The sequence below is a fragment of the Zingiber officinale genome, chromosome 2A (assembly GCF_018446385.1).
Source record: "Zingiber officinale cultivar Zhangliang chromosome 2A, Zo_v1.1, whole genome shotgun sequence".
NCBI lineage: Eukaryota > Viridiplantae > Streptophyta > Magnoliopsida > Zingiberales > Zingiberaceae > Zingiber > Zingiber officinale.
Window position 1 is genome coordinate 42,174,676 of NC_055988.1, and position 22,275 is coordinate 42,196,950.

The 22,275-nt window shown below is 33.7% G+C and overlaps 1 protein-coding gene across 2 annotated transcripts in view; it reads right to left on the reverse strand.

Annotated features, from left to right (window-relative positions):
* Positions 1–22,275, reverse strand: part of LOC122041062 (BEACH domain-containing protein B) — a 117,080-nt gene that overhangs the window by 72,053 nt on the left and 22,752 nt on the right. For both annotated transcript variants that reach the window (XM_042600606.1, XM_042600605.1), the window contains exons 8-16: positions 19,058–19,111; positions 17,836–18,291; positions 13,769–14,093; positions 8,415–8,855; positions 8,166–8,324; positions 7,894–8,043; positions 2,877–3,032; positions 2,684–2,725; positions 2,257–2,601 (exon numbers count right to left, since the gene is read on the reverse strand). In XM_042600606.1, the coding sequence (XP_042456540.1) occupies positions 2,257–2,601; positions 2,684–2,725; positions 2,877–3,032; positions 7,894–8,043; positions 8,166–8,324; positions 8,415–8,855; positions 13,769–14,093; positions 17,836–18,291; positions 19,058–19,111 (2,128 nt within the window). The remainder of the gene's footprint in view (positions 1–2,256; positions 2,602–2,683; positions 2,726–2,876; positions 3,033–7,893; positions 8,044–8,165; positions 8,325–8,414; positions 8,856–13,768; positions 14,094–17,835; positions 18,292–19,057; positions 19,112–22,275) is intronic.

The window sequence follows — 22,275 nt, forward strand, 5'->3', positions numbered from 1 at the left end:
ACATCTTTTTTCAAAACATCAAGAATGATAGCATGCTTTTTTGAGCTAAATAAATAAAAGTTTGCACCAAACCAATTTCAGATACATTCCCTATAGTATTCTGGTAGAGATTTAAAATTAAATGTCATAGAAGTTTTCCATACAGTGAACTTTGAATATCTCAAGTTTGTTGGCCCACCACATGATGACATGATCTACAAATCTTAAAACAGAACTTCAGCTACACAATGCCAAGAGAAATAAGCATTAAAATAGTACTCACCATCATGGTTCAGAGTGTCGTGCCGAGACGGTTGAAATGGGAGAAACATCTCGTTTCGTCGGACGAAACGACAGCGAACCCCACAACAACAGCGGAGGGGTTGCAACCCTGTGGTTGCAACGTCACTCGAACCCCACAACAACAGCGGAGGGGTTGCATAACCCTTCCGCTACCACCACAGAGGCGTCGTGCGACCCTGCGACCGTTGTAGAGTGGTCGCACGACCACCACGGTCGTGCCGGAGGAGTCACGCGATCCCCGCAGCCATGGCTGAGGGGCCATGCAACCCGGTGGCAGCGCCGAAGTCGCGCAATCTCGCGAGAGGTGTTGGATTTTGAATTTTTTTTAATTAAACTTAGGTTAATTATTTTAATCAACTCCTAGCTATGATGAAGATAATCTAAAAAAGCTTTATTAAACCCTAATAAAATTATCTAATTAATTTTATATTTTATTTATTTTAATTTTAAAATTATAATAAAATTTTTATTTATTTATTTATCTATTATCTTTTTCTTTTTTAAAAGATTATTTTTTATATTTTTTATTTTGTTTATTTTTTAAATATTTTGTTTTTTAATTAATATATTTTATATTTAAAAAATATCGAAACTATATCGGTACGACACGATACGGTACCGAAATCATATCATTCTGGTCCAGGGCCAAAACCTCGGCAAGGTCGAAATTTTAAACCTTGCTCACCATAGCACACGGTAAAAGAAAAAAAGTTATGCATAATTGTTACATCAATCATTAACACTGAAATAGATCACATGCAAAAGATTATACCAAACAATAGTTCTATTAATTAAAAATAGGCGAGTATAGATTCTTTTTTTCTGTTAGCTTAAGCTATTAAATAAATGATTGTCGAACCAAACTTAAGGTATAAATGCCATATTTATGGTTTAAAACAGAGCAACAAATCTATAGCATATGAATTATGAAAAAGGAAACAAAACTAATCACTCTCAGTAGAGTTTAGTGGGTCCAAGTGTTGGACTTGGGCCAATCCAGTTAATCAGCCCTCCCACTCAAGGAGAATCTTAAGAATACAAAATTAGAAACAAGCCTTTTCCCAAATGGCTCAACTTTTGGCTTAACAGGTCAACCAATCAAAAAACTAAGGTGCCCTACAAAAGGTTGTGCTAGTCTTGAATAAAAAAAAGATGACATGTAAGTCAAACCACATGTTGGATTACTCCAATCCGCCAATGAAGGAGAGCATTAAGTATAATTTTTATCCTTTTCCAGTAGCTTATAGGTTAAACCTGTTGAATTTAGTCATCATAAAATTAAACTTAAGAGTAGGTCATAGGTCAAAAGAAGCATAAGTCTTACATGGTCAATCAACTAAATGTGAAATCACTCAGCTCAAAAGCATAGATACAAGAAACTATATGTAACATCAAATAAGCTATTGCCCATTCATTGTAAAATAAAAACTCTGATATTCATAAAATGAACATACTAACCATCCAAAGCTGATGTGCCCACGGAGCAAAACATTTGCAGACTTGAATATCATACAAAAATCAACAAATCCAGTAAAAACAAAGAAGATAGTTTCACTATCATTTAGAACAAATAATATACAACACAGAAATTTTTTCACCACAAAAAACATATAAGAATGTAGAAAACAAAAACAATCTCTATGTTACCAAAGTTTGTCTCAGATAAAACCACTCCAAATTAAAATAACAATTATTTGAAGCTCAATTAAGTTGTTACTTACAACAAATCAAGGAGCCAAGATGGGGTGTGTGATGCAAATCTACAAGTTGTCATGTCAAATAGAAAATTTCAACTAGTATGACAAAAACATAACCAGTAAACTAAGTCAAGTGTCAGCAAATCTCTAGCTGTTATTTGGTCACATATGATATCGAGACATTAACTTTCCAATGATGCAGTAAAATCACATGGACAAAATAAAAGAAATTAACAAATAAATAAGAAAAAAATGGATCAGTGGCACTGGAACATACAGAATCATGGCCATTGAATTCAAAGAAGGCCTCAGGTCCTTTTTCCTTTAGCATATACTGAATGCATGTCAAAAGCAAGGACCTATGTTTCTGTAAAGATTCACTCTTCTCAGTTCTAAGAAGAGCAAAAATTTTCCTTATGTCCTTTCCAGATATGCTGTGTCCACCAATAATCTGAATCAACTGAGCAATCTTGTTAATCATGTCCTCTCTACTTTCTACAGGGAACCAATCAAGAAGAAAACCAAGCACTCCTGCTCTGAAACATGCAGTTCGGTTTGTGATGGAATCCTTGAGCATACTATGTAAGACATCCAGGCCATAATGCTGCAACAAATTGCTGCACTGGCAACAAGAATTTTTTTAATTTTATCTAAATGTAAAGCTACCAGGATAATGCATAAATATTATAGAGGCATAAGCAAACCTTCTGCAGCACATTCAGGAAAAGTATAATCACATCTTCATTCTGTATCGAACACGAGCAAAGGAAACATTACCATGCAATGCCAATAGATAGACACTTTTTTTTTTATTAAGGAAAGAAGATAGTTGATGCTTGAAGTGGTTAACTTAAAGTGAACTGGAAAAGAAATGCAAAGAGCATTGCATACACAAACCTTTACTACAGCATTTTCTTCCAAGTCAAATTTTCCATCCACAAGCATGTCAAGAAGAGCATGCAAAAGAGCTTTATTTGGCTGCCACTTGCAAAAATCCAAAAGCAAACTCTGCAATGTTTGATAACCCACACCAACAAGTGCTCGAAAAGAATCCTGCAAGAAATAAACTCTAGCTTGATGACAGCAACAATATCGATTGGGAAAGAGAAGAAAACTTTAAAAGGAAAAATATTTTGGGTCCTTTGTTACTAAGGTTAGATCTTAAGTACAATATGGTTCATTATGATAACCTCTTTATCATTCCCATGGAAGTCTATTTCAGACTCCCTCTTCTCATATGGCACTAATCCTATTTGGTAAATGGTCATTGAATCATTGGGAGTGGCTAAGTTTGTTGTTAAGGCTTGAGAAGTGGCTAATGTATCTTACTCATTGCATTGGGAGTGAGCTAACTCTCTTACTGCTGTGAATTATGTATATAAAATAATTGGTGTAGTATTATAGTTGGAAGATAGATTTGATTTATACCCTATAGACCTAACACTTGCTGGAGTTTGAGGGTGTTGTTGGAAGTGAGTTGGTTGTGAATTGGAGGCCCTACAACAAGGTGGGTGCAGGTGCTACTTGCTTGATTATCATTTGTATAATCAATAAAATTCAAGATTATAAGTAGCTGATATAATTTAAAATGTGGAAGTGATACTTTAAAGGTTTAAAGGGTGAAAATAAGATAGCCAAGAGAGGAAGTTAATTGATAATCTTCTTCTTTACCTTATAGATATATGCTTCCATAAGAATTTTATAAGAGGGTATGCTCTTCAAAGAGTTTGTTTCAAAGGGTATCTTACATGAATCTTGTATAATTGCCTTTCAATTAAAGTTGATCCTTGGTTGATAACCTTAATGGACTTTGTACACAAAGTTCTTCAATGAATTGTAACTTTAACGGAACCAAAATGGTGGATAACTTGGTTTAGACCCTACTAATGGCATGAATTATAAAGAATAATAATGGAGCATAAAACATTTTGAATATAAAGAGAAATGATAAAAAGGCATGACCAAGGTTCAAAATCTTAAGCCATGTTAAATTTTCAATCTTTGACTGGAATGTTATTGTTCCAATATCATGTCAATGTTTCATTGTATTGTGTCAGTAATGGATTAGAGTTGAAGACTTGATCTATGCTAAGCATGGTTTTAAATCTTGTACCATATCAGAAGAAACAGTCAAAACATATCATAAATTATTGAAACTCAATACCACAGTACACACAATGTCTCTTTCCTTTGCTTCATCTCATTCCTCCTCCAGCTTCCAAACTGCGCACTATGAATCTAAGCATCAGCTCAGTAGTATCTTTCAAATTAAAAACTGAAACTCACGGTTTAAGATTTTCAACCTTAGTGTCAAGTGGTATCGAGTTTTGACCGTTTCTCCTGACACAGTACAAGCATTCAAACCATGGGCTCACTATGATAGAAATTTTTAATAATGTGAACCTTAAATGATAATGGTGCAAACTTTAAGACAAGCCAAGAAATCTAGGGCTTTAGCCAGACACCTTCGATGCAACTTAGGTCAATTAGTGTGTTATTGGAAACTCAAGTCTATTTTATATTTTATTAGGCTTCAACCTTCATACATGTGCTGATAATGGGCTTTTAACCCTTATTCACGATAATGGGGTGTTGGCCCAATTTTATATAATCACTAATGTATCAGGTGAAACATTTGTGACGATGTGACATTTTTATTCCATCATAATCAAAATTGAACATTAATTTGGACAAATTTTGAAGTACAATACTCGATAAATGAGTAAGATGTTAAAACTAACATGTAATGAGAAACTTGAGATACATAAATAATAATGGACTTAAAGATGTATATAATAGAGATATCATTCATACATCTATTATTATTTGAATTATTCTTAAAATATACAATTCATACATCTATTTTTGAACTCCGCCATGCACATTTATGCTCATTTTCTGGTGTTTTTGGCTTCAAGCTGCAAGTTGATTATCAACATGGTTGTGTCGTCGGTTATAATATTTCAACTTTCAACTAAGATGCTTAAGGTATGTTGTTTAGTTTGATATTTGCTTTGATATTATTATAGACCATGCTCACAAGCTAAGTGTATCATTCGATGGACTAAACTCGAAAAGGGCATGACAAGTCCACGATACTTTGCACAAACAAACACTTGTGGTTTGGTATGGATGAAGGTTTAAAATTTCAAGTCATGCCGGAGTTTTGATTTATGACCAAAACGATACACTTTCGATACCGTATCATGTTGTTCCATTATAGTTTTATGACCGAATTCATACACTTACGATACTATATCATCTTGTGTCATTATAGTTTTGATACGTTTTAAAATATTAAATATATTAATTAAAAATATGTTTATTAATATTTGATCATTATAGATACTTATTAATCAGTTACATTTAAAGTATAATCTTGAGTTTAAATTTTGATATTATCGCATGAAATATTTAATGTTTATTAAATAACAATTAATTTAGGTTAAATTAAATCAATATTTTATATATATAGATATATATATATATATATAATTTAGTTTATATAAAAAATATATTATAATTAAAAAAATTATCTTTCTTAATAATCTGCTTCCTATCTTGTAAAAAAGATAATCAAAGGGTTATTTTTTTTCTTTGTTTATTTTGTAAAGAATAAGCAGAGAAAAAAACTAATCATCCTTAAGAGGTTTTTTATCTTTATTTTTTTGTCATATGGAGAAAAAAAATAGAAAAAGTATATTAAAAATACAAAAATAAAATAAAATAAAAACTGCGAGCGAGACCGCTACCCTATGGAGGTTGTAGGTCGTGGTCACCCTAGGAAGTCGCCGTCGCAACCCTGTGGAGATCGCCACGACCCCGTCTCGAGCCCGCCAGTACTGCCAGGCAGCAAGTAGAACAGAAAATTCCGCCAATGCAGCCCAAGATGATACGAGATTTCATTCCATGGTCTAATACATAATTTTCAAGCATAGACTTGCTTAATTACTCTAAACAAATATAAGTTTGAATTTGGTTAGACCCTTGAGATTGCTTGAAATATAACTCATACAAGGTTTAAAATCTCGACCCGTGCCAAGGTTTCGGTCCCAGACCGGAACAATACATTTTCAATATCGTATCGTGTCGTGCCGATATAATTTCAGTATTTTTTTATTTATATATAGTAATTATTAGATAAATATATTTATGATGTATAATTTAAAAATAAATTGTATATTAATTTTATATAAGTTCCTCATTATTAAACAACTTACTATTGTTTAAAAAAATAATTAAATATAATTTTCTTTAAAGAAAATTAATCTATCAATGACAAATTAAAATTGATACATAACATTTATAATTCTCCAATGTCTAGATTAAATAATCATAATTATATAAATTAATATAAAATACTATTTTATATATAATAATTATATAAATTAACTATTTATTTAATTAATTAATAATTTAAATAATATATATTTAATAAGAATATAAATTTGATTTATTAGAATTTTTATAAATTTCTTTTAGAATTTTTTAAAATTTTTAAATAAAATTTAAAACATAAAAAACAATTTCAGAATATTATTTAATAAAATTTATTAATTTTTTAAAATTTTAAATATATTTTTTATATTTTATTAGGATAATTTAATTAGGGTTTATAAAAGCTTCTTTAAAATATCACTTGAGAATGGGAATCGTTTGATTTATTAAAGTTAATATTAGTTTTGCGTAGTAACCCCGCTCCGCCTGCACGCGCGCCCCACGACGCCCGCGCGCCCGCGCACGCTCGCGACGGTGTTGTAGGCATTCGACGAGGCCTCCGACGGCACCGGAAGCGTCCGGCGATGCTTCTGGCGGCGCCGGAAGTGTCCCTCGATGCTTTCAGCTCCGCCATCGCATCGCGACGCCCAACGGACACCATCGCCCGCAACGCTGAAAGCACCACAGACGCCTCCAACGATGCCGGAGGCGTCTAGCGACGCCTCTGTCGGCACCGGAAGCGTCCGACGACGCCTCCCTGCTGCTCGAGACGCGCCCGCGTGATGTGCCGATTTTGCTTGGCCGGCAGACGACGCCCACATCCTCACTGTCGCCGTTGTGACGAATGCAGCGACGAACTAAACAAAGTGGCTCACGGTGCCGGTTTCGTGCGTCAAGCGAAACGGTAAATTTCGTCTGTGCCGGGCGGCATGGAACGAAATTTTGATCCATGAACTCATAAATGTTACACACTAGACAAGTAAAATTGATTTGAGCCAAAATGGATCAGACCTAATGCAAAATAAACTAAATGTTACACACACTAGACAAGTAGAATTGGGTGCTAGATTCACAAAGATAAAAACAAGTGCGTAAAACATCATAGTTTTATAAAAACACACTAGAGCCACTGGACACACGGCCATCCATTACCATAATGCAAGTATAGCTTATTATGGATGAGAACACTTAATCAACGACCTAAAATGCATCCATTACACATTGGAGCCACTTGTATTATGATTGAAAATGCTGGTGTTCAAATCCAACTTTGTTGTGCATATCAACCACATAACATTAGGTGAATTTATTCACTAACTGACCTGTATTCTTTGAACTGATTCATTTGCTGCTTTCTTTAAATTAAAGGATTCTTTTGATTAAGTCTTCTATATCTGGAACAAAGAAATGATGAAAAATATTTTTGTATGGCACTATGCCTGAAATTTAAATTTATAGATTTAGTGAAAATTTGGCAAAAAAGACTAAACCAGAGTCAGGAATTGTGTGACAAAATCAAAAAAATTTGATGTTGAACTGATTTCCAACTATTCTATTCGAGCAAAGAACGATTACTTGAAGACTTCATGGATCAATCATTTTATCAACACGAGACTATTATTTAGTAGTAATTAACTCTAGCAAAATAAAGTACATATCCTATCAAAAAACAATGGATTACAGAGTAAGAAAATACCTTCAGGTCAGCGTTCCCCATGAGTAACAAGGTCAGTGTTTGAAGAATATTAAGCACCAACTGTTCCCCAATGCTTGCATCAAGAGAACCATTCAGAAGAGAGAGGATGTGCAGAAAACATTCACCACTATGGAACAATTTTTGGTAGTACTATGAGATCAAAGAAAATGTAGATATTAGGAAACATATTCAACGAATTCAAACATTTAACATATTTATAGTTTTACTGCTACTACAGATGAAATGTAGCTAATTGAAGCAGTAGAGCTCACCATTTGATCAATTAGAATAAGTTCTCTCATGCCAGTCAGTAATTCTATTGCTAACTCTGCAAAAGTCTTTTCTCTCTCCTTTGCTTGAGTAAATGTTTCTAAAAACTTGGAGCAAAGCTGGGACTTAGCTCTATTAGCTTCTGATGATAATGCAGGCAACTGAAGATGATAGTAATTTGGTAAAAAAAAAAATCATTACCATCAAATCAAGAAAAAGAATGAAATTTGAGTTACAAGTTACATAAGTACCTTAAGTAAAGAAAGAATTTGCTCCAACACACGCCTACGGAGATTTTCTTCCCAAAATAGATCAAATAAGCTATCAATACAACTGGAGCTATGCAAAACTAAATACCCTCCATTCTCTGCTAGGCAAAGATAGTCTGTAAAAAGCTCAAATGAAGATTCTATGCATTTAACCCAACGGTGAGTTAGCTGACTGATCCATTCAGTATGTACATTGACATCATCCACTAAATACTGGCTTGAGCTTTTAAGCTTTCTAAGCTCTAGAGCTTGAATACAGGCAACCTTGAGAACTCTAGAAATTGCATCCAATGAATTGAAAGCAGCAGTAGTTTGCACAACAGCAAGCTGTAATATTCGATGCAGGCTCTTCAAAAGAATACTAGATATTTCAGGCATACAAGCTGACTGCTCAAGTATATCTAACAGTACTGAGCATTCTGGCTGCAATCAGAATAAAGAAAAGAAATGATACCATATCCAACTACACAAACATAAATATTTTATTAACAAGGCAAAAACAAGGTGGACAAGACATTCAGTGGGAGTCTAACAAATTGAACAAGAGATTTATTAGACTAACATGAACCAACAGAAATGAAGTACAAGTAAATTGATTGACCAAGTATACATCATATGGAGTTGGATAGCACCAAACACATGCAGAATGATAGGTTGGATCCTACATAAAAGATTGGCCCTAAACATGATGACAGGGGACGACGCTACACTGCTTAGAGAGAATTTGACAAACATGTGATAGTCACTACTTATTAAAGAGATTCATCTGGTGATACAAGGAAGGACATTGCAATTCTAATTGATAAGAAGCAAATTGCAGGCGCAGGGACAATGTTTTTCTCTCTCTTCTCTATAAACTTGAGATGATACTACCTTGTCATCATTACTGCTGATGCCCAATTGTTGTAGGTCGGCTGTTGCCGCTCTACCGCTACTATCCAATCGATACCACTTGGTCTAGACACTGCCACCGTCTTCTTCCCTCATTGTCATCGGATAGAGGTCTCATCGTTGTTGCTATCTCTTTCCCTTCTCATGGTCTTGATAAAGGTCACGTCACCGCCATTATGTTGTTTGTCGTCCTTTGCTAGCAACGACTCATCTTTCTACAACTTTTTGGGAAGGTTATTAGGGTTCTCTTACTTATTCTTTAATGGTAGCAACTATATCTACCTTATAACAGATTTTGTTGAGTTCTAAGGAGGCGGAGTATCGTCCTTATGTGAGTTTAACTTGGTGTAGTGATTTATTATCCTGAAAAAAATAAAGAAAGAAAGAAAATGAATTATTTATATTATAGAGAATTAGCTTCACGCTTAAAAAAGAGCCTTTAAGTTCATTTCACGCGTGTATAGGCTTCAGTCATTTTCTATGAGATGGCTTACTCACTAAGTTAAATAAGGGTCACTCGCCCTTTCTTTTATAAAATGCATCTCTAGATCTCTAGGTCTCTAGGTCTCTAAGTGGATTGCGAGTGATTCACCATTTATATATTTATACGATGTATTTTGTATTAAGTGGATTGCAAATAGTTCATCCCATTTATATATGATATATCTCTATAGAGTGAATTGCAACTCATTCACCTTATAGATTATGATGCAGTCCCCTCGGGACGATCTAGTGGCTAGCACATGAGGTGTGCCACCATAAGGTCTGGCGTTCAAATCTCGACAAAGCCGAGGTAAATGTTTCCCTTATGTGCTAGTCATTATTCCAAAGGCTAGTAGTCGCCCGTGATTTACCTCCTCCGTGTTGGCCTTGGGACGGGTTGGTGGGGGTGCTGGGGCGAGCGTATTCGCCTTTTGCTACCATATATGATTATAATGCATTTCGTTTTGGATGGATTTTGGATTGTTCATCCCTATAAACACTGTGAAGGGGAGCCTCGGCACAACGATAAAGCTGTTGTCATGTGACCTAGAGGTCACAGGTTCAGATCTCAAAAATAACCTCTTGCAAAGTAGGGTAAGGTTGGTGCACCAAACTATCCTTTTCATCCCTATATGCAATGTATCTTTTACTTGGCAGATTGCAATATATATACATGTCTGTGGATTCATTGATACATTAAATCATAAAAAAGAGAAAATACGAGAAATGATAAATTTGTCTAAGAGCTGATTTAGAAGTAATTTATAATAAAAGATTAATATTCTTAAACTAGCTAAAAGCATAGATCTAGATTAGTTTCTATTCCTTAAATTCTGTTATGAGATATGTTTTTTAATATCACGGACTTCTTCCTAATATCCACTTTGCATTTTGTGCTTACTTATAGAGTTTTTGACCTCTAGATTATTTACTGAAATGTGTGCATGGCACTAGTGGAATTTCTTCATATATATGCATTTAGTTAGTTTGGTTAGCAATGTATTTATCTTTGCTTTGACATTATTGCAGTTTATGCACGAGTGAAGATAGTTTCGCGACAAGTCTAGCTCATGGTGAAGTGACATCTATACTCTTCTAACCTACTTTAATTTCCTAAGTTGGTCACCTAAACCTTAAATAAAAGTTAATAAAAATATCTCCTTCACCGCCTTTTTTTTTCCTCATCCTTCAATAGTACCCTATTATATTCATCTTTAATGCATTTTATATGGGTAAAGATCCCTTATTTTCCTCTCTCTCACTTTAGCTATTCAACAAGTGTCTCTTTCCCCCTCTTTTATATCAAGATGTTGATATAAGCATTCAAAAGCTTCATTCTTAACTTCACTCATTATTTTCTTGAGTTTTTTCTTGACTACTACATACTTTTTAAGTTTTCTTAGTTCTTATAAATGTAAAATAACTTGTAACTTGTTCATTTTTTTCGTCACTTTCTCATGTACTTCTTCATTCCGGTACTAAAATTCTTTATTGGTGGTGCCTATTCTCTTAACTCACCAAGTAAACTCTTAGCCATCGTTTTAAAATTTGATATCGCCTTATCCAATGTCGTATTCGAATAGTCATATATTTCTCCAAATAACTGTACTTCTACCTTGTCATTAAAGATACTTTGCTTCCTATCTTTAACTCCACTTAATCCTAAAAGTCATACACCTTACTATGCTTAAGCCAAGTATCTATCACCGCTAGCCTATGTTGGTGGTTAAGTTTTCTCCAAGAATGACCTTACAATCTTTATAAATCTCTCATGTGAGTCCAAAAAAAAAATCAATTTGTGAATTATTATTCTCATTTTGAACATAACCAAGAATTCATCTCTCTTCTTGAAACATTTATTAGCTATTATAAGTTCATATACAATAACAACTAAGTTTTTTTCCACTAGGTGAGGCCGACTAAGTTATTATGAGTTCATATGTTATCATAAAATGAATATAATTTTTTCTTCCTGTTTTTTATTTCAAAAACATAGCAACCATACACCCTATCATATTCCTTAATTATTACTCTTACATGCTCATTTAGATCTAGTTCTGTTAAAATTATTTCGTTTGTCAAAATTTTTTATACTACCTTATTTAGGTTTTCCCAAGACCTATATTTAGTGTCTCCATCTAATAATACTTGAAATGCATATATACTAACTACATTAATAGTTTCTTTTGCTATCACTATCTTGAGAACTATAATCTTATTTCCCTTCTTACCAACTTCAACTACTTCATGTCTTAATGAACTATCTACAATAATACTAATTCATTTCTCGTTTAGTCTTTCATGTGTATTATAACTTAAAACCAAAGTTGTAACTTCCATGAGGCCAGAGAGGCAACCGCCTCAGGGCCCAGCCCAATGAAGGGCCCATTTTTTTAATTATATTAAAAAATGAGAGACATGCACCCTAAAGGACCGTTAAACCTATTCTCACGACTCCGAGGCACACACCGATGCATGACTCTTCTTTGTACACAATTTCTTCTCCGGTGTTGCTTTTCTTTGCACTCGATTTCTTCTTCGACGTTCTACCAAGGCACGGATCCATGGAACAAGAGATAATCATAATCTTCTTCTTTGACCATCTTCTTCGTCTTGCAACACGTGACACTAATTATAACCTAATCATGCAACAAGGATCGTTTATGCGACCTAATCGCGTCAATTCTCGCAGTGGCTATCTCACTCGACGCGGCCTAGCGGATGGCCTTTGCTCGCGTGACTTAATTGCGTAGCATGGGGTTGTCGCAAGCTACCTCAGTCGCTTATGCGAACTGTAACCTAATTGCATGGTGGTTATTACTTGTCGCCTTGCTACTGCCTGCGGTCACTGCATTGGTCTCAGTGTTATAGGATACACTAAATGGGCTATCAATGTTATCGACAATTAATTATGCAGATTTGATAAATATTTTTATCTCTAAAACAGCTAGACGAGTAGTATTTATATAATTATTTTAAATATTTATTAATTTTTATTGGTGTAATATATTTATTTTTAGTTTATTTATATATTTAGTATATATATTATTTGTAAATTGAACTTTATTATTATTTATCGTAGCAAAAGAGTCACTTTTTAGTATGCGCTTCAGGCCCCGTCGAACACAGGTTCGGCTCTGCTTAAAACATAAACTTTTCTATCATCTTTGCCTTCTCCATACCTATTTTCTCTTGTAAATGTAAAATATTAATTTTTCTCTTATTCATCATATTTAGTACCTCTATTGTTTTGCTAGTGAACTGTTCTTACTCTCTATATTATAAATCAAAGACAATCAATATTTCTATAATATTTATTCTTAACCAATGTAGGATTTCTTACGCATTTAACACTACATCCAAGTTCTCAAGGAGATGTAGTGTTGTTTGTTAAAACGTTGCAGTCGGACCCTACAACGCATTCCTTCTGGGAACGGACCTATGTACAATAGTTTAATGGATCCATACATAATATTTATCTATGTTTTATATTGCCTAGCAATCTAACCTAGCAAAACCTTCTTCATTTATCCGAGCCTACAACTAACCATGGCTGAGTTTATTTGCCATGGGTGGAGTTGTCACTTAAGACCAAGAACAAATATTGACAATAAACTAATATTTTTACCTTGTATGTGAAACTAGGTTGACCAATAATGACTATGGAGTACAATATATATGGTACACAACATAAATGGAGTTCCAACGTCAATATAGTACATAGGCACAACCAAACCAAGAGCCGATCTTGAGTATGGACAAAGATTTTAAACCTTGTAAATGAAGCTACATTGACATACTTGAGAATATTTTTTTCAAAAAAAAAAATGCAATGACAAAAAAAAGTTAATATACTACCAAAACCATGAAAATCAGCATATAAAAAGACTGGAATTATCTCTATGGATGGTTGTATGATTTAAATTAATAGTATGGCACAAAAGAATAAAATGAGCTATTACCAAATTGCTTTTGTTTTCTTGTAGTGCTGCAACAAACTCCAAGAATGAAATTGCTTCAACTTGAAGAATGTCAACCTCTGGTACTTCTGTCAGATCATCAACATTTTTCGGCCTAGAAGATAGGCTAGGGACATTGAGAACATCTGAATATGAAGCAATCTCCTTCCTAAATTCTTCTACACTAGACCCAAAATAGAAAAACTTCTCTGAGAAAATCAACTCCCAAATCCCCTCCTCCCGAAAGATATTAAGCAAAGCTGGAGCAGAAACAAGAACCTTTCTAAATGTACAGAGGATGTAATGTTGCAAAGAACTGGCCAAAATCCTGAAAAAGAAAATCAATTTTTTTTTTAATAATACTTGTGATAAAAAAATGAGAAAGAAAGCTCGCCATAATGGAACTCCCAATATATAAGAAAATTATTAAACTTTCCCATGGATCGCAACATCAAGCTGAATAAATTCAAACAACATGGCAACTTCAAATAAATTTTCCATGTGGTGTAGGACATTAGCAACTCAAGAAAAAATTTACAAAAGCAAGTTAAATTGATCCAAATATTCAGATTTTGTCCAAATAGAGATCAACCAATGGAATTTCATGAATCATCTTAGCTAAAACCCATGGTGGTGCAGACGGCCAAATTGCCAAAATCAAAGGTTAGCATCTAGCATGTCTAATAACCCAAGGGAGCTGAACTTTAAGAATGATGGGTCCCAGGTTAGCCATGTAAAGCAATAAAGAAAAACTAAATAATCTAAAAATTATTGAACCCAGTGAAATAGAAAACTATAACCAAATAACCATCACTAGATATTAAACTTCAATAAAAAAGAAGAGCTACAGATGATATAAAAAGAGAAATATATATATATATATATATATGTGTGTGTGTGTGTGTGTACATGCGCATACACCTAATGACGCTGCATCAAAACCAAACCCTCAAATGGTACAAAAAAATTGGGACGAAATTGACAAAGCAAGGATAAAGAGAAAAATAAATATTAATCAAAAATTAATTAATATATAAAAACGCCAACTCTCTTATAGAGTCAATTACAAATTATAATTTTAAATTGAAATCTTAACTTATTATATTTTTCATTTCTAATTTGCATTGTTCTTCGCCACCAAGGAGAACTCCATTCTAAAAACACATTGTCAATCCATAAAATTTTAAATTTGAGAGATAAAAAAGATTAATTTTTTGAAGATTAGAATACCTCAATTGGAGTGTCTTTAGGAAATAGCTCACAACGTCAGTACATAGGTTTGCAATGTTTCTCACCTTTTGTGCATATGTAATGCCTTCATCTCCTTTGTCAAGTTCTTTAAATCAATTTCACTTTTCTATGTGCCGAGCAATTTCAATCTCCCAATGAAACATATGATTTAAGTACCTTATTTGTCGTACCAATATGATTTCAATACTTATTTAATTAAATTAATAATAATAATAATAATTTTATAAATATAATTAATTATTTACTTAATTAGATTAGATAATATACACTTGATAATTAAGTTAATCATCATCACAGCCTTCAAATTAAATATGTTTCCAAGCAATTAATTTTAGTTTTTACTTTTAGTCATTTAAAAAAAAACTTTACCGTTGCGTCAAGGCTCCCCTTCACTTTTAGTCATTTATAAATTATATATTTCTTTTTTCATAATGGTTTGCGCAAAATTATTATAAATACTGGAATGAAAATCAAACATTTGAGGGCACCTTTTATTTTCAAATTATGTAAAATTAGAGCAATTTTAGATTTAAAGGCCGGACGGGTTTGTATTATTAAGGATGTAATTTTGTTAAAATGAATGTATATTTATGTGGTTTTATGTAATTGTGCTAGAAATTTATTGATTGGTATTTAATAAAAAATGGCCATAAAATATAATTTTCTTTCTTGAATTTTGTTGGATTCAACCTGGATAAAGTGAAATAATTTAAAACCTTGACATTTGGTTTAATTCGGTTTTGTTTGTTTCTTGTAACTACAATTATCAGTGTATGAAAAGTGGGGTCGTCTATATAAATCTTTCTATGTCATTGAACTTTATTCCCTATTATATATTATCATCTATATTTAAATAAATTTTATGTTATTTTACTACCGCTAACAAAGCTTTTTTTTAGTCTGGCTCTTCCTCAATTTTTCCTCATGTTTTCCCTCAACAAGTGCAACCCCAACTTTTTTTTCTAATATTCTCATTTTTTATCTGATTCATCCTCGTATGTCTGCACATCCACCTTAACATTTTTATTTCTACAACTCTTATCTTCCATGGCACACTGCAAGGCATTTTCCTATAGTGGGATTACAAACCTAGGATGTTGAGCTGCTGAGACGCCCGCTACAAGCGCTTCCAGATTTAATACCAGGATTATTCGGCTTGAAGGGCTAGATACATGGAGCTAGCTAAAAAATAAATAGGAGTTACTTCTACTAATAGCATGCCTGAGTTGTGTATCTAACACCACTATCCTATACTAAGTTCTTTTAAATTTTCTCCAACAATCTTTATAAAAAAAAAATATTTTTCTTGACCATAAGAAAAGTCAAATTGCAACATTGTTCTCAATTATGAATGTAACCAATTGTTCCTCTTTTTTATTTTTGGAAAACGTATTAGGATAGACAACACACTCCTCTGCATTTAATAAAATATAATTTAAATGGAAATATAAAATGCAAGGTATTTCTAACGTAAGATGTTATAAAAGCACACTTTTCAAGATTTCTTCAGCTTAGGCTTCTAGAATATGCAAAGTGTTGTTCCTACTATTTTATATTAGTGCAAGTTCTAAAATATTCATGCTACAAATAGGCATAGGAATAACATAAGTCAATTGCATTTGGAATATCAAATTGAGTCAATTTGGAAAGAAAAGCTGGAAGTAGATTCCCTTCTAATAGCTACATGAATTTCAATTACGAAAATTGCTACAAATCTAACCAAGACAATCGGAACATACTTAAAGGCAATTAAGCAAAAAAGAAAAGAAACATCCAGCCATAGTTGAGGGAAACACGATGACAAATATTTTCATTTTCATTTAATCAAATGTGAAATTTTAAGATTGTTGAAGCCTAGATAAAAAATACAAAGCAAGAAACACCACTCAATAGAACAATATAATATAATCATACAGAAAAATAACTAATTAAACTAAGAATTAGTATTATCTCTAAATCGTGAATATATCACCAAATTACCAAAATGTTAATTTGTCAATTATAAATTTAAAATTAAATATAAGAGCATTATGCCTATAGGAATTATAAAAACCATAGAAAATGAAATTCACATCTCAATATGACCACTACAATAACAAGCTGCAAACAGAAATCGTAGCAAAACAAAAAAAAAATGAGAATACCACAAGTGAAATACAAACAGTAAAAAGAGAACATGGAGTTGTAGCAAGTAGCAACGACAGAGAAAATTAAGAACGTACAGCTTGGAAAAGAAAGATATGAAGCAAAGGAAAATGACATTAAGAATGTTCATCAGTTTGTTCTCTTCCCACAGATCGGAATTCTGACTAAAATAAGACAGCAAAACATTGTTCATTACAATATTATCTCTGAAGGAATTCAAGCAGCAATAACATTTTTTGAGGAAACTAGTGAAAGAAGAATAATTCTAATACATCAATAACTATTTTGAATGTCACATTGATTATAGTTCAATATAAAGATTGGAAGATGCTATTAAAATGACCAAGTATCACAATCAGAATTTATGACTCAGTGAACCATAGTCATTCTTTATTAATTTCTTTAATTATATATGACTAATGATTAACTCTGACAGAATGTTCCAAAATTGATAATTCACTAGAATTCATTACTGTTTCTGTACAACTACTCATAGTAAATTAGAATTACACAGTTTTCACTGTGGCTAAAAGAAACATCTTTGTTTCAAATATGAAAATTCATGAACATTAAAAGCAACCAATCCAATTTCAAAGTACATAATTTATGTTGAAATGGGAAAAAAAGAAAAGAAAAGAAAAAAAAACATAAGGATTGGATAAAGAAAAGTTCACCTTATATGATTTGGTAGCTTGCTCTCATTAGTGCATGCTTTGATGCATGGAAATACAGTGAAAAAAACCTTCATTGCCCATCTTATAGAAAGTTCCCAGTAGGCCAGCGAGATAGGCAAAGCACTCTGAGTGATAGCATCGTGATCATGATGAAATCTTGTGTCTTCAGGAGCAAGAAGGAAAGAGCAGAGAATTCTGCTCAGTTTAACAGAATATTCATTCCATTCACTTAATTTAGGACTAACAATACTGTCCCAGATAGAAATTTCTGCAGTGGGTATTTGTTCTGGTCTGTCTGCATAGTTTTTGCTGAGCAATTGATTGCAAGATATTGAAGAATCTAACCCTCTCTGAATGCATTGTTGAAGTAAAAACGCTGGCCAGCATATGCTATTTGCAAATTTCTGTATCCGCCCATTTTCATATAGAAATTGCATATTGTTTACATTACCAAACCTGTTTAATTGTTTAAGGAAACAAAGATAATGCAAACAAGAAAATGCACCATTTCAGAAGAACGATATTAAGTACATAGCAACTTAGCAATCAGGTTGCAGCCTCAGTTAGGTTTATAGTCACCCACATGACCCAACTTGAGTAGTTAGTCAAGAACAGAGTTAAGCTTGACATCAAAGCATAGGGAAGTTCACAGAAGCTTGGCTAATTAATTATATAGCTCAATGCATAAGAAAATCGAACTCGGTTGTATTTAGGCTCAAACCAAACAAATCATATTTAATGTTCTAACCATGCTAAGTGTACGGACACAAATTAGAAAGATTGAGTTAGCAAAAAAAAAAAATTGATAACTGTTCCACCGAGTATGTTTTGGTGTTGGTACAGTGAATACATTATCATGCCTCTGGTATAGCAATAAATAATTGTTAGTCAGTTATTCTTAGCTATCTTTTTATCTTTGTATGGTACAGTGAGAACATGATCCAACAAAACACTGAAATGGGCTTAGTTGACAGTAACTAGAGAATCATATTGTCGTGTATAGCTGAATTGACCACCAGTTCCACCTGAAATGCTGAAGCTGTACAGCCACCAATTTTGTGTACTCTATTTCAAGCTGTACAGCCACCAATCATGTACTTTATTTCCAAAGTACTAACTTTATAAAGATATATGATAAAGTTATATTTTTAATCAGCAAAATCCTGAAGCCGATTATGAGTGCAAAAACACTTGAAAGAATAATGTTAACACTTCAGGATACACGGACTCCCTTAGTACTTCCAAAGAGAGAAGTTGGAGCTGAAAAATTCCACTTCTGCATAACAAAAATAAAATATTTTTAGTATACAGATCATAAAAAAGAGAAGAATCAAACAAATTTTCACTCAAATCAAACTAACAGTAAAAAAACAACCAATTGACCACCAAATCAAGTAAAGAAAAAAATTAAAAGATGGTAGTGTTTCATTTACACAGAAAACTATCAGTCAAGTAAATTAGAACAAGACTTAGTCAGAATAATAAAGATGACAGGCAAACAAATTAAAAATCATTAGAAAATAGAAGAATAAAATTTTCAATCAAAAACTCCTTCAATTGAAGACAAACATGAAAAAAAGGTCAAAATATCAGGTACAGGCAGGTGCAACAAGAAGAAAGTACAAGCAGGTGCAACAAGAAGAAAGTACAAGCAGGTGCAACAAGAAGAAAGTACAGGCAGGTGCAACCAGAAGTAGGGATGTAAATCAGTAAGAATACTGACTGAAGCTTTATTGTATCAAGCATAGAAACCAATAAACACATCAAAATCTCAAGTGGTGCCATTGTTTTGGTCTTTACTAGAACGAACTGTGTTAGTGTACAGTGCTAGTGGCGAATTGGAGATTGGAGATGAAAGAATGAAAACAATGAAAAAGAAAAGAAAGAACACAAATATATATCAAAATTTGGAGTTTGAATCAGGGAAAGGGATAAGATGATGAAAGAGGATGGATTGCTCATGTCTTCATCTCTTGTTGACATGTTTGCTGATGCTATTAAAGGTACTCTGCTTTTTATGATATCCAATTGCAAACTAACACCTTGAACTTATCTTTCACACCATCTCACTGGTTTTAGTTCTTTGAAACAAATTCAAGCTCTTATTGAAAAGGACATTGCAGATTATGTTTTGAAGTACTCAGTAGGTTTTAATATATTGCTTCCAGTCTTACGGAATTATGTCTACTTCTCAAGTAGAGAGGGATTAGCAGTGATCTTGGCACACAATGATTGCACGTTTTATACAGAACGGAGCTGATGTAGAAGCTGTTAAACTAGTTTCGGAGATGCAAGATCAATGTGAGTGCTACGTTGAACATGGAAAGCTTGATCATGGTAGAAAAATCTTTGATAGGGTGCAGCCTCTTGGAGTGCTATGATCCTGGGACATGGAATGCAAAGAGAACTTAATACGCTTGCCACCATGCTGGACTTGCTGAGACGGAAGAGATATTTTGATGAAGCGCTAGGGCAAAACAGCAAGCCAACACAGATGCATTATGCTTGCAGGGTGAATCTTCTAGGTTGGGCTGGAAGGATGAAAGAGGTTTCGGAATTGATAAAAAAAACATGCCCTTTGAAGAAGATTTCAATGTTGGGGGTGCATGTCGCATTTTGAGGAATCTGGAGTTTGCAAATTGGCAGTGGAGCATTTGTTTGAGAGCACAGTGGATATTATATCTTGCTCTCCAATAAACACATCAAAATCTCAAGTGGTGCCATTGTTTTGGTCTTTACTAGAACGAACTGTGTTAGTGTACAGTGCTAGTGGCGAATTGGAGATTGGAGATGAAAGAATGAAAACAATGAAAAAGAAAAGAAAGAACACAAATATATATCAAAATTTGGAGTTTGAATCAGGGAAAGGGATAAGATGATGAAAGAGGATGGATTGCTCATGTCTTCATCTCTTGTTGACATGTTTGCTGATGCTATTAAAGGTACTCTGCTTTTTATGATATCCAATTGCAAACTAACACCTTGGACTTGATCTTTCACACTGTCTCACCTGGTTTTAGTTCTTTGAAACAAATTCAAGCTCTTATTGAAAAGGACATTGCAGATTATGTTTTGAAATACTCAGTAGGTTTTAATATATTGCTTCCAGTCTTACGGAATTATGTCTACTTCTCAAGTAGAGAGGGATTAGCAGTGTGATCTTGGCACACAATGATTGCACGTTTTATACAGAACGGAGCTGAAGTAGAAGCTGTTAAACTAGTTTCGGAGATGCAAGATCAATGTGAGTGCTACGTTGAACATGGAAAGCTTGATCATGGTAGAAAAATCTTTGATAGGGTGCAGCCTCTTGGAGTGCTATGATCCTGGGACATGGAATGCAAAGAGAAGTTAATACGCTTGCCACCATGCTGGACTTGCTGAGACGGAAGAGATATTTTGATGAAGCGCTTGGGCAAAACAGCAAGCCAACACAGATTCATTATGCTTGCAGGGTGAATCTTCTAGGTTGGGCTGGAAGGATGAAAGAGGTTTCGGAATTGATAAAAAAAACATGCCCTTTGAAGAAGATTTCAATGTTGGGGGTGCATGTCGCATTTTGAGGAATCTGGAGTTTGCAAATTGGCAGTGGAGCATTTGTGAAGCTTTATTGTATCAAGCATAGAAACCAATAAACACATCAAAATCTCAAGTGGTGCCATTGTTTTGGTCTTTACTAGAACGAACTGTGTTAGTGTACAGTGCTAGTGGCGAATTGGAGATTGGAGATGAAAGAATGAAAACAATGAAAAAGAAAAGAAAGAACACAAATATATATCAAAATTTGGAGTTTGAATCAGGGAAAGGGATAAGATGATGAAAGAGGATGGATTGCTCATGTCTTCATCTCTTGTTGACATGTTTGCTGATGCTATTAAAGGTACTCTGCTTTTTATGATATCCAATTGCAAACTAACACCTTGGACTTATCTTTCACACCATCTCACCTGGTTTTAGTTCTTTGAAACAAATTCAAGCTCTTATTGAAAAGGACATTGCAGATTATGTTTTGAAATACTCAGTAGGTTTTAATATATTGCTTCCAGTCTTACGGAATTATGTCTACTTCTCAAGTAGAGAGGGATTAGCAGTGTGATCTTGGCACACAATGATTGCACGTTTTATACAGAACGGAGCTGAAGTAGAAGCTGTTAAACTAGTTTCGGAGATGCAAGATCAATGTGAGTGCTACGTTGAACATGGAAAGCTTGATCATGGTAGAAAAATCTTTGATAGGGTGCAGCCTCTTGGAGTGCTATGATCCTGGGACATGGAATGCAAAGAGAACTTAATACGCTTGCCACCATGCTGGACTTGCTGAGACGGAAGAGATATTTTGATGAAGCGCTAGGGCAAAACAGCAAGCCAACACAGATGCATTATGCTTGCAGGGTGAATCTTCTAGGTTGGGCTGGAAGGATGAAAGAGGTTTCGGAATTG